The sequence below is a fragment of the Paramisgurnus dabryanus genome, chromosome 6 (genome assembly GCF_030506205.2).
Source record: "Paramisgurnus dabryanus chromosome 6, PD_genome_1.1, whole genome shotgun sequence".
Taxonomy (NCBI): domain Eukaryota; kingdom Metazoa; phylum Chordata; class Actinopteri; order Cypriniformes; family Cobitidae; genus Paramisgurnus; species Paramisgurnus dabryanus.
Window position 1 is genome coordinate 40625195 of NC_133342.1, and position 13573 is coordinate 40638767.

Below are 13573 nucleotides of genomic sequence, written 5' to 3' on the forward strand. Positions count from 1 at the left end.
AAAGACCTCATGTCAGAGTTACTAAAACATAAAGGGGTCATATGACATTGACAAAAAGAACATGTGTTTACGCATTTTAAGGTAAAAAAATACACACACCTTACCGTACATTATTCAATTCAATAAAATTTTATATATATATAGCGCTTTTCACAATTGGTAATTGTTTCAAAGCAGCTTTACATAAATAGAATGCTCCTCTATGCCCCACCTTTCTAAAACGCATTGATTTTTACAAAGCTCATCATTCTGAAAAGTGCTATCCAGTGCGTTGTGATTGGTCGCATACCTCAAGCATGTGAAGGAAATGAAGGAAAATCCCAAAGCACAGCTTCTCCACAACAACAATACTACAGCGAGAATAAAAGTTACGTTTTCTTTGCGTATACTTTGGGTGGTGTTATGCAAATCTTCCTACACCGTCACATAGATATGTAAGGGCGTTCTGATTGGCTGTAATTTTTGTTACACCATTGAAACATGAGAAGTTGCGTTGTGCCTGCTTAGAACCTGCCATTTTGTTTGTTGAGTGTTTTATATATCTATTATTCACTACTTGTATGAATGTTCCCCAGGTCGACGACACGTGCAGACCAGACTAGTGGAGCCCAGAGTCTCCTCTCTTAACAGTGGTGACTGTTTTCTACTTGTGACACCTGAACATTGTTTCGTTTGGATCGGAGAGTTTGCAAATGTCATAGAAAGAGCCAAGGTACTGTTTGTTATTCATGACAAGGATAGTAAAACTTTCAATTACTGATCTTGTAGACCAGGGATGGGCAACTTCGGTCCTGGAGGGCCGGTGTCCTGCAGAGTTTAGCTCCAACTTGCCTCAGCACCCTTGCCTAAAAGTTTCTAGTATGCCTTGTAAGACCTCAATTGGCTGCTTCAGGTGTGTTTAATTATGATTGGAGCTAAACTCTGCAGGACACCGGCCCTCCAGGACCGAAGTTGCCCATCCCTGATGTAGACATAAGCAGAGTTTTGTGTTTGTGCTTGGGGGCACCTACTCAAATACTTTGATATTAGCAAGAGAGTATGGCTTTAAAAAAAGGCTTAAATGAATCAAAACTATTTTAGCGTTAAGTTACTCAGTCTCCCCATTAAAATATTAAGATTAGATAAATAAAATATGAATTCTTATATTTCTATTTTATTAATAGCACAGACAAAACATAATTGTCTCTGGTCTGAGGGGGGGCAGTACCCACCCTGGCCCCCCAAACTCCACCTATGCATATAGATCAGACCTAAAGATAGAGCGGTATATTGCAGTGTCCATAATATTGGCCGATTTATTTATCTTTTTCTATTTTATTATTGCATCGGCCAACAAAATCGTTCTGTTCCTTAAATGAGTTGTTCCAAATAAAAAAACAACACTTCGATGATAAGCGTCTGACAGACAGTAAAACACTCGGGTGTGCAGCAAAGTTGTACTCCGACTGTGAGGTGACAGATCCACAGTACATATGTCTTGTTAATATTTTTGAAGTGATTAAATGGGCATATTCATAAATATTATGTGGAATAAATGTTTATTTAGTAATTGTACTTGTGTTATATCTGCCTCATATTGGCCAATCAGGTACTTTGCGCTCTCAATATCGGATATGGAATAATAAAACATATTGGATGACCACTACATATAAATTTACATAATGGTTGTTTTTGTCTGCTTAACCTCCAGGCATCAGAACTGGCCACCTTTATCCAGCTAAACCGTGATCTTGGGTGTCGAGCAACACAGGTGGATACCATTGAGGAAGGGGTTAACTCCCAAAGTCCCACTGCTGCAGAGTTCTGGAAGATTCTGGGAGGACCGGCCAGCTATCAGCGTGAGTACACCAAAATCTATACGTGGATATGACACCCAGATTTATTGTGTTAACGTTGAGGTTGACTTCTAAATGTTTTACTACTACAGCGGCTGGGTCTCCAGAGGAGGACGAGATGTTCGAAAGTGCAGTTGTGGAGACAAACTGCATCTTTCGCCTGGTGGATGATAAACTGCTTCCTGATGATGATTTCTGGGGAAAAGTGCCCCGAAATTCCCTGCTGGGCTCTAAAGAGGTGCATGAGATTGTGTTCAGTATAGACGGTTTCATTGGACGCACGTGATACACGTCTGGATCCGAACCTTACTTCCGGTTTCGTTTTTTTAATGGTCTGACTAGTTACTAAACTGATCTCTTGAACGAATGCCTCGTCAAAAATAACAAATGTTTTGGTTTCCTGGGTAATCTATGTGTTGTTTTTTTGCTTGTTATATAAATAAACTACGTTTAAAGAACTTTGTTGTTATTTATTCTTAGCGGAGTTAACCGGAAGTTACGTGCGGACCGTGACAGCTGCTTGTTTATATTGTTACTGCTGAAACGGTCTATACTTATAATTGTATATTGATTATGTACCTGACCCTGATTTTCTCTGTAGGTGATCGTGTTTGACTTTGGTAGTGAAGTTTATGTCTGGCACGGTAAAGAGGTCACACTGACACAGAGGAAGGTGGCGTTTCAGCTCGCCAAACATCTTTGGAACGGCACCTTCGATTACACAAACTGTGACATCAATCCCTTAGACCCTGGAGGACATAACACTCTGATACCGAGGTGCGTTATACACACATTAGATTTATATGATCACAGTAAAAGATTTATTTCTGTGTTGAGTAACTCCATTAGTATGTTTGTGTGTGTTTTGTAGGAAAGGTCAAGGACGTCCAGACTGGGCTATATTTGGTAGATTGACTGAACACAATGAAACGTGTCTGTTTAAAGAGAAGTTTCTGGACTGGAAAGATGCTTCTAGACTGTCACCTAAAACAGTTCAGGAGCAGCCCGTCCAGCAGAAGGTGAGCAGATAAACTTCTGTCACATCTGCTTCTTCTGTGTGTTGTTTTCAAACAAATGTTTGCTATTCATATAGATTCTTTCTTTCTTATTTCTTTCTCTCTTGGTTTTTACTTTGTTGAACACTGCACATGTAACACATAACACACTGCACTCTACTGTTTCTCCCTTCTGACGTTTCTTTTCATTTCCTCATACTTTCTACATTTTTATTTCTTCAGTTGTAAATATTTTCTGTAGTTTAAGTGATATTTTAGTTCTAGATTTAGTTGTAGCTTTAATACTTTATCTCAGATTTATGTTTTATCTCAGATGTTGCACATATAGAGTTGCCCAAATTTGTAATTGTAAATTTATGTAACTGTGAAGGTTTGTGACAAATAAAAACTTATTTTCTTTCCTTCTTTTTTCCTTTCTTCCTTCCTCCCTTTTGTCTTTCTGTCCTTCATTTTGTCTCTTTAATTTTTTTTCTTTTTTCATTCCTCCTTTCTTCTTTCCTTCCTCCATTTTTTTCTTTTTTCATTCCTTCATTCTTTTTCTTTTTTCATTCCTTCTTTGCTTCTTTCTTTCTTTCTTTCTTTCCTTACTTTCTTGCTTCTGTCTCTTTTTTCATCCCTTTTTTCATTTCTTCCTCGCTTCTTTCTTTTTTCTTTCTTTCTTACTTCTGTCTCTTTTTTATTCATCCCTTTTTTCTTTCTTTCTTCCTTTCTTTCTTTCTTTCTTTCTTTTTGATTTCTTCCTCCTTTCTTATTTATTTCCTTTCTTCCATCCTCCTTTTTTAATTCTTTCTTTCTTTTCTTTCCATTCTTGCTTCTGTCTCTTTTTTATTAATTTCTTCTTTCTCTCTTTTTTCATTCCTTCCTTCTTTCTTTCTTATTTATTTCTTTTTAATTTCTTCTTTCTTTTTGTTTTAATTCCTTCTTTCTTTTTTAATTCCTTCTTTTCTTTGATTCTTTTCTTGCTTGTCTCTATTATCATTCCTTCCTTCTTTCTTTTTTTTTAATTCCTTCCTTCCTTTCTTCTTTCCTCCTATTTTGTTTCTTTTTTAATTCTTTCTTTCTTTCTTTTTCTTTTTTTAATTTCTTCTTGCTCTTTCTTTCGTTCTTTCTTTCTTTCTTTCCTTCCTTCCCATTCTTTTTTCCGTTTCTTTTTTCATTCCTACTTTTTCTTTTTTCATTTGTTCCTTCCCTTCCTTTATTCTCTTTCTTTCTTTTTCATTCCGTCTTTCTTTCTTTCTTTTATTCCTTCATTCCTTCCTTCCTTCCTTCCTTTTCTTTTTTCACACCACTTTTTTTTCATTCATTCCTTCCCTTCCTTTATTCTCTTTCTTTCTATTTCATTCTGTCTTTCTTTCCTTCCTTCCTTTCTTCTGTTTATTTTTACATTCCTCCTTTTTCTTTTTTCATTCGTTCCTTACCTTTCTTTATTCTCTTTATTTCTTTTTCATTCCGTCTTTCGTACCTTCTTTCTTTCTTTCTTTTTCATTCCGCCTTTTTCTTTGTCATTCGTTCCTTCCCTTCCTTTATTCTCTTTCTTTCTTTTTCATTCCGTCTTTCTTTCTTTCTTTTATTCCTTCATTCCTTCCTTCCTTCCTTTTCTTTTTTCACACCACTTTTTTCTTTTTTCATTCATTCCTTCCCTTCCTTTATTCTCTTTCTTTCTATTTCATTCTGTCTTTCCTTCCTTCCTTTCTTCTGTTTATTTTTACATTCCTCCTTTTTCTTTTTTCATTTGTTCCTTCCCTTCCTTTATTCTCTTTCTTTCTTTTTCATTCCGTCTTTCTTTCTTTCTTTCTTTTATTCCTTCATTCCTTCCTTCCTTCCTTTTCTTTTTTCACACCACCTTTTTCTTTTTTCATTCATTCCTTCCCTTCCTTTATTCTCTTTCTTTCTATTTCATTCTGTCTTTCTTTCTTTCCTTCCTTCCTTTCTTCTTTTTATTTGTACATTCCTCCTTTTTCTTTTTTCATTTGTTCCTTCCCTTCCTTTATTCTCTTTCTTTCTTTTTCATTCCGTCTTTCTTTCTTTCTTTTATTCCTTCATTCCTTCCTTCCTTCCTTCCTTTTCTTTTTTCACACCACTTTTTTTTCATTCATTCCTTCCCTTCCTTTATTCTCTTTCTTTCTATTTCATTCTGTCTTTCTTTCCTTCCTTCCTTTCTTCTGTTTATTTTTACATTCCTCCTTTTTCTTTTTTCATTCGTTCCTTACCTTCCTTTATTCTCTTTATTTCTTTTTCATTCCGTCTTTCGTACCTTCTTTCTTTCTTTCTTTTTCATTCCGCCTTTTTCTTTGTCATTCGTTCCTTCCCTTCCTTTATTCTCTTTCTTTCTTTTTCATTCCGTCTTTCTTTCTTTCTTTTATTCCTTCATTCCTTCCTTCCTTCCTTTTCTTTTTTCACACCACTTTTTTCTTTTTTCATTCATTCCTTCCCTTCCTTTATTCTCTTTCTTTCTATTTCATTCTGTCTTTCCTTCCTTCCTTTCTTCTGTTTATTTTTACATTCCTCCTTTTTCTTTTTTCATTTGTTCCTTCCCTTCCTTTATTCTCTTTCTTTCTTTTTCATTCCGTCTTTCTTTCTTTCTTTCTTTTATTCCTTCATTCCTTCCTTCCTTCCTTTTCTTTTTTCACACCACCTTTTTCTTTTTTCATTCATTCCTTCCCTTCCTTTATTCTCTTTCTTTCTATTTCATTCTGTCTTTCTTTCTTTCCTTCCTTCCTTTCTTCTTTTTATTTTTACATTCCTCCTTTTTCTTTTTTCATTTGTTCCTTCCCTTCCTTTATTCTCTTTCTTTCTTTTTCATTCCGTCTTTCTTTCTTTCTTTTATTCCTTCATTCCTTCCTTCCTTCCTTCCTTTTCTTTTTTCACACCACTTTTTTTTCATTCATTCCTTCCCTTCCTTTATTCTCTTTCTTTCTATTTCATTCTGTCTTTCTTTCCTTCCTTCCTTTCTTCTGTTTATTTTTACATTCCTCCTTTTTCTTTTTTCATTCGTTCCTTACCTTCCTTTATTCTCTTTATTTCTTTTTCATTCCGTCTTTCGTACCTTCTTTCTTTCTTTCTTTTTCATTCCGCCTTTTTCTTTGTCATTCGTTCCTTCCCTTCCTTTATTCTCTTTCTTTCTTTTTCATTCCGTCTTTCTTTCTTTCTTTTATTCCTTCATTCCTTCCTTCCTTCCTTTTCTTTTTTCACACCACTTTTTTTTCATTCATTCCTTCCCTTCCTTTATTCTCTTTCTTTCTATTTCATTCTGTCTTTCTTTCCTTCCTTCCTTTCTTCTGTTTATTTTTACATTCCTCCTTTTTCTTTTTTCATTTGTTCCTTCCCTTCCTTTATTCTCTTTCTTTCTTTTTCATTCCGTCTTTCTTTCTTTCTTTCTTTTATTCCTTCATTCCTTCCTTCCTTCCTTTTCTTTTTTCACACCACCTTTTTCTTTTTTCATTCATTCCTTCCCTTCCTTTATTCTCTTTCTTTCTATTTCATTCTGTCTTTCTTTCCTTCCTTCCTTTCTTCTGTTTATTTTTACATTCCTCCTTTTTCTTTTTTCATTCGTTCCTTCCCTTCCTTTATTCTCTTTCTTTCTTTTTCATTCCGTCTTTCGTACCTTCTTTCTTTCTTTCTTTTTCATTCCGCCTTTTTCTTTGTCATTCGTTCCTTCCCTTCCTTTATTCTCTTTCTTTCTTTTGCATTCCTTCCTTCTTTCTTTCTTTCTTTCTTTCTTTCTTTCTTTCTTTCTTTCTTTCTTTTTTAATTTCTCCTTTCTTTTTTCTTCTTTCTGTTTGTCTATCTCTGTTAAAATGTAAAGTATTTTCTTTATATGGCTGTTACAATATTGCCTTAGCATTATACATAAAACAAGCAGTAACATAAAATATACAATATCACAATTGAATAAAATATGAATAATGTTGTTAACTTTGAACTTAACTTTTTCTCTCTCAGGAGTCTCCAGTCTCAGACTCTCGCTCTGAGTGTCGGGCGTACAGCGCCTCTCTGATGTTACCCGTTCTGCAGTCACCCATCAGCACCATTCTTGATGGTCAGGACGTGGGTCGAGGGCACGGTCCGGTCGAGAGCGCCTCTGAGGATAACCTGAGGTCTCTGGAGATAAGCACAGTAGCCGTCGATGTTTGGCACATTCTGGAGTTTGACTACAGCCGGCTGCCCAAGCAGAGCATCGGTCAGTTTCACGAGGGAGACGCCTATGTGGTGAAATGGAAGTACATGGTGAGCGCGGCAGGTCAGTAATGCCGGACGTTTTCATTGTGTGAGTTTAATAGATTGAATAAGCAGTTGTCTTGAATTATATTGGTTTATACAATTATACAATCTTATCTTATAACAATGAAAAGAAAAACTGTAATAAATGGTAGATATCTCATGAAACAATGGTCATTTACCTATACAATAATTGAAGTATTATAAAGGCTCTTTATTTTTAAAGGTCAAAGAAAGGGTGGGAAATGGTCATGTCCCCAAATATATGGGATAATAGCCTCTTTAAATGTGTACAGTATGCTGATATAAGTCATCTCTGTTTGCATGTGTGTGTGTGTGTGTGTGTGTGTGTGTGTGTGTGTGTGTGTGTGTGTGTGTGTGTGTGTGTGTGTGTGTGTGTGTGTGTGTGTGTGTGTGTAGTGGGCAGCAGACAGAAACCGGATCAGATACGCAGTGCCGGTCCAGGCCGAGAGAAGTGCTGTTATTTCTTCTGGCAGGGCAGAAACTGTACGGTCAGTGAGAAGGGAACGTCTGCGCTCATGACGGTTGAACTGGATGAGGAGAGGGGAGCTCAGGTGAAGGGAGATTAAGGATTACCCCTGGTGGTCAATGCTCGCGCTTCTGCTCATTTTACTCATTCTCTTTCTATGTTTAGATGCAAGTCCAGCAGGGGAAGGAGCCGCCCTGTTTTGTGCAGTGTTTTAATGGAGGGATGATCGTGCATTCTGGGAAAAGAGGCGAGGAGGAAGATAACATTCAGAGTGAGTCGCTCACTTTCTTACTCCATTGCTATCTGTTCTTTTGGGATTAAAATTGAATACTACTTTATTATTTTGGAAGAAGGCTTACAATGCTTGTAATGACCAACTGCATTTACTAAAATGTGTAGTATACTACAACAGCACACGATGTAGAAAACTGCATCCCACAATGCCATGCGCTTAACTTTCCTTTCATCAATATCACTGTGATTTTCACATTTTTCATCTTATGTGTGACCCTGGACCACAAAAAACAGGGTTCCCACAGGTCATGGAATTTCTGGAAAATATATATTGTATTTGATTTCAGTTTCTGATCTATCTTTATTATCCTGGTTTGAGTGTTTTACTGTCTGTGTGTTTTTAGATGAATGGCGTCTGTACTGTGTACGGGGTGAAGTGCCAGTAGAGGGCCATCTGTTGGAGGTTGCGTGTCACTGCAGCAGTCTGAGATCACGCACATCAATGATCCTGCTGAACATCAACAATGCCCTTATTTACCTGTGGCACGGCTGCAAGACTCAAATCCACACTCGACATGTGGCTCGAACCGCCGCAGACAAGATTAAAGAGCTGTGAGTCCAACTGTTATATTGATAGTGCTATAAATAAGCCTGTGTATACATTTTTGTTTTTTATACTGTATTAGCAGGACTAACTGTAAAAAGTTGTCAGATTGTAAACTAAAGAAAAATTGTATTTAAAATGTTAAAAAAGTCAAAAAAGGTTTAAATGTGATGCTAATTCATTCAATTATTGTGTTGCCAAGGCGACCACTGGAGGCGGGACTTCACAGCAGCAGCAATGTGACCATTCATGAATGTGAGGAAGGTTGTGAGCCGATGGAATTTTGGGAAGCTTTGGGAAGAAAAGACCGCAAGGCTTATGACTGCATGCTGCAAGGTACAACATTGCACTTACATTGAGACCTTATTTTTGACGTAAACGTGGACGTGTAAAATTTAAGTGATTTTGTGCATAAAACAAGCAAAAAAATCTTGAACATTTGCTTACCCCATTGTCAGATTTTTTTTTTTGCTTGTTTTTTTGCACAATATCACTTAAATTTGATATTTTTGGTCTAAAAATTAGACTTATTTTCTCGGGTCGGTTTACTCATCAAGAAAAAGCATCTTCATTTAAGTATTTTTAGATATTTTTACTGAAAACAAGACAAAAATACTAAGACATTTTTTTCTTGAAAATCATTTTTTGCCGTGTAAGACTTGTTTTCAGGGTGTTGGCTTTGTTTTGATTTGATTCCTTTTTCTCTTTTGTAGACCCCGGCAAGTTTAACTTCACACCACGACTCTTCCAGCTCAGCAGTTCTTCAGGCGAGTTTGTAGCACAGGAGTTTTTCAACCCATCCAGAGCTGCAGACCTGGTTTGCTCCTTGCCGTTCCTGCAGGAGGACCTGTACTCCACCCCACAACCAGGTAAACGCGCTTAAACTATTGGACAGTAGAGACCATGATGATACATGCTGACCATGTCTTTCTTTCTCTTTAGCTCTTTTCCTAGTGGATAACTATCATGAAGTTTACCTGTGGCAGGGCTGGTGGCCACAGGACACAGAGAGCCCCGGCTCTGCCCGAATCCGCTGGGACTCTGATAGGAAGTGTGCCATGGAAACAGTGCTGCAGTACTGCAGAGGTGATTGACAGCTATTTATCTGTCACGTTGGATTCTCCAGCAAAACCGGAGAGCTTATCTGTGCCCTCCAGACGTTGTTCAGCAGAAACCAAGTTGAATGCAAACATGATTACGTTAGCAATTTATTTTTCATTGGCTGCTGACATTTGAAATATTTTCAATAGTAGTTTATTCAAAGCTTACAGCTATAATACATTTCTTATTAACTTTGCTTATACATGTTACAAACATTCTCTATTGCCTCCTTATGCTGCGTTTACACCAGACGCGGTAGAGGCGTCAAAATCGTGTCTATCGCATCTAGTTTGCTGCTTGAACATTTTAAATGCATTAAAAAAGCAAGCATTTGACGTGCGTCAGAGGCAAAATCCGCTTCTTGTGGGAGGGGCAAGTGCTATGCGGTTGTCTGTTTGCAAGATGGCTTATGTTGATTGTGCATTTATTACCGCACCAGATGCTCAATTAGCACATTCGTGAACTAGATGCGCGAATGAGGCGGAATCGCGTCTGCCGCGCTAAATGCCTCATTTGCGCCGCAAGACCTCCAAACGCGCACATTAGTCCCTTTCACACATACAGTCTTTACTGGTAATTTACTGGTAAATTGCAGTTAACAGATCATGTGTGAACAGAACCTTTCCGGTAAATCAGTGCTCCCAATTTACCAGTAAGACAGGTTGTAAGATTACCAGTAATTTACCGGTAAGCGCTATGTGTGAACGAAAAATATAGGATTACCGGCATTTAGAACGGACGACGTCAGACCGCGCTGACAGCTTCGGGCCAATCATAATGATTTAAAACAGATGACGCGTTTACGCCCAGATTGTTTACGGACGTTTCCACACATGCGGTGCTTGAAAGTCGAGTACACCTGAAGTTTACGTCCACATTTCTTCACCAAAGTTGTTTAAAACATCTTACCACCTACTTGTCGAATTGCCGACGTCCTTAGCACGCCCTATGTGAAGCCTAATGTGCAAAAAGTACTGTTGTTTAAAACGCCATCGGTTTGACGTCGCCTCATGCAATGTTGTTTGGTCATGAGCAACTTCGCGACTGTCAGAGTTTACCACAGACGTGAAAACAACAAAATACGGACCGTGGATATGAACGACGTGGATTGTTTACAAATACAACACTGAGCTCGCCGCGCGCCACAGGTACTTCCGCTTTCTCAACGAATTTACCGGTATTTTGATACTGATGTGTGAATGATGTCTTACTGGTAAAAAGACGGAATGTCACTGCGTGTGTGAACAGCACATTTTTGTATTTACTAGTAAATTAATTCTGGTAAATTCATGGTAATTTACCAGTATTACTGTGTGAAAGAGGCTATTGACTTAACATTGAAATCACTCGCGCTTGACGCCTCTACTGCGACTGGTGTGAACGCAGCATTAAAGGGATAGTTCCCCCAAAAATAAAAATTACCCAATGATTTACTCACCCTCAAGCCATCCTCCATGTGCTGTATATGATTATCTTTTTTCAGACGAAGACGAAAAAGATGTAATATCCTGTTGTCTGATATAAAAAAAATCTTCAGGGATTTTAGATTTCTTTTCCCTGAATACTACGCCACTACAGTATGTCTTGCACACTACGTTCTATCTCATACGCTGGAAACGCACTCTCTCGTGAGCGGGCGATGGTTGTTACCAAAGCTAGTTATTTTAGTTTATTGGGTTTTTAATATGGATATTTTTCTTACAAAATCACATCGACTGCCCTCGGAAGGTTTTTATTAACCCCCTGGAGCCATGTGGATTACGTCTGTGAAGTTTGGATGGACTTTTTTGGGCTTCAAATCAAAAGCACCATTTACTACCATTATAAAGCTTGGAACAGCCAGGACATTTTGTAATTTAACTCAGATTGTGTTCATCTGAAAAAGTGAACTATATACATCGAGGATGTCTTAAGGATGAATAAATCATGGGACAATTTTTATTTTTAGCTAAACTAATTTATTTGAATCAAGGTGAACATACATTTACTATGCCACAGTGGTTCTGTTAGTGTTTGACCTATATGTCAAAGATTTAAATTCCAATGAAGCATGGTCACCATTCATGCAGTTAAACAGAAACCTGTTCGATATAGCGCACAAGAAACCAGTTAGATGAGCTTCCTACTGATGGTTTTCTTGGTTTAACAGAAAAGAATGAGAAGAAGCCTCAGAAGTCTTACCTGATCCATGCTGGACTGGAGCCACTGACCTTCACAAACATGTTTCCCAGCTGGGAGCACAGAGAAGATATTGCTGAGATCACAGAAAAAGTTAGACATCTCCTTCACAAACATTTCTGCTCCTGTATGCATATAAAAATAAAATGCATATCTTCTAATGCACTATAAGTTACTTTGGATAAGAGTATCTGCCTCTTATGGGTGTTAATGTAATGTAAGTGCAATACATTTGTGTTGTTTCTCTCAGCTTAACTGGAACAGCGCTAGCAATGCCAAGTTTAATGGTTTGTGTCCAGGGAGTGCAAGCACACATGAATATGTATAGCTTAAATCCACGGCAGGTTGCATCTGCTAAATGAATACATCAGCTTTCTACCTAGTCAGCATTTTTAGGCTCTTGCTCAATTTCTATTTTAGTGAACATTCAAATCAGTCATTAATAAATGTCAGTTTCTGTAAGGATGGCTTGTCAAAAGGTAAATACTTGGATTAAATGAACAGAAGTATTAAACAAAGCCTTATTAAAAATGCACGACAATGACATGGATCATGTGTGTTTGTGTTGTGTGCAGGAGGCAGAAGTGTGTAATCAGATTATTCTCGTCGAGGATGTGTTGGCCAGACTCTCTCAGAGCATCTATCCCCTCGCGACGCTGCAAACCCGTCCCCTTCCCCACGGCGTCGACCCTCTGCGAATCGAGATGTACCTGACCGATGAGGACTTTGAGGTGAGCCTACACACAGATTTCATATGAAATACAAACTGTTGTGTATCTGGTATATTGTGTAGAACGCAGAAACACACACCCTTAATTTTTGAAAACCATTTCTTCATGTCAGACCACCAGATGCTAAGAATTTGATGATGTACTTTTCTGACTCTAGGCTGGGTTGTAGTGAATTCTGGGTAGGTAAGTGTTTGACATTGATGTCGCAGGGTTAGATTGTTTCTATGGCAACCTCTCCTGCACTTTTCACTAAAGTCTTACTTGTGCTTTATCTTCCTGCATCCTCCTCACTTTGGAAAACTTTTTCCAAAAAACTTTGAGCTCTTTGAAATTCACATCAGAACACAACCACACACACAATGCTTACACACAGAAATGCACGCAGGTGAATCATCGCATTGATCCTGACTCTTTGGGCAATTTTTCTTTTCAAGCAATACTTCTGAGATCTTTTCACATGTATCCTAGCCAGGCGGGACCTGCTAAAGCAGTGAAGGTGCATTCACACTTAGTCGCAATGAAATTAAAAAACTGTAATTTGTTTTTTTAATATTGTGGTATTTTTTACAAATGATTTTTAAAGATATAATGAAGCTCACAGATAAGTCATATGTCCTTCTAATCTTTAATCAAAAACGCGAATTTCCTCCCCTCTCGAAACGATCTCTACATACTTCCGGTCATATGGTATGGCAGTTTGGCGGAGTCTGGGAAAATATTGCTGCGATTAGCAACATGACCCAAGTTCAAACGATCCAATCAGTTCTCAGTGGACAAATTCAAGTCCAGCCCTACTTTAGTTTATTTCATAAGCCGTTTCACTCGGAAATACGTCACCCTGGGGACAATAAGACAATCGCTACTTCCGTTTTATTGTGACTTTAAAATGATGTGGTCTCGCTAAACTTGAACATGCAAATAATTTTCAGACGCTTCTGCAAATATGGGTGGGGAGAGCTTCTTTCGTCTTTGCTTTTCGTCTTTTGCTTTACCGAATTTCTACCGGATATGTATTTGCAACTTGGAGTTCACCAAACGTGAACTTTGGAATGCCGAAAAGATATTATTTTGCATCACACTCGTTAGGATTCATTAATCGTTAGTCTTTTTATTTTAAAGAAATTTATTCAAAGTGACCTGCATTGGCTTTGTGGAGAAATAACCAC

The 13573-nt window shown here is 37.8% G+C and overlaps 1 protein-coding gene across 10 annotated transcripts in view; it reads left to right on the forward strand.

Annotated features, from left to right (window-relative positions):
- The window catches only part of svilb (supervillin b), a 79784-nt gene that overhangs the window by 62877 nt on the left and 3334 nt on the right, over positions 1-13573 (forward strand). For 6 of the 10 annotated variants that reach the window (XM_065276806.1, XM_065276798.1, XM_065276805.1 and 3 more), the window contains 14 exons: positions 576-712; positions 1691-1838; positions 1928-2073; positions 2437-2612; positions 2707-2854; positions 6794-7091; positions 7490-7644; positions 7725-7830; positions 8198-8405; positions 8600-8733; positions 9111-9266; positions 9340-9483; positions 11648-11769; positions 12252-12407. In XM_065276806.1, coding sequence (XP_065132878.1) covers positions 576-712; positions 1691-1838; positions 1928-2073; positions 2437-2612; positions 2707-2854; positions 6794-7091; positions 7490-7644; positions 7725-7830; positions 8198-8405; positions 8600-8733; positions 9111-9266; positions 9340-9483; positions 11648-11769; positions 12252-12407 — 2234 coding nt within the window. Of the gene's footprint in view, positions 1-575; positions 713-1690; positions 1839-1927; positions 2074-2436; positions 2613-2706; positions 2855-6793; positions 7092-7489; positions 7645-7724; positions 7831-8197; positions 8406-8599; positions 8734-9110; positions 9267-9339; positions 9484-11647; positions 11770-12251; positions 12408-12519; positions 12591-13573 lie in introns of all 10 variants that reach the window. The other 4 variants (XR_010541913.2, XR_010541912.2, XM_065276799.1 and 1 more) reach the window with 4 other exon arrangements.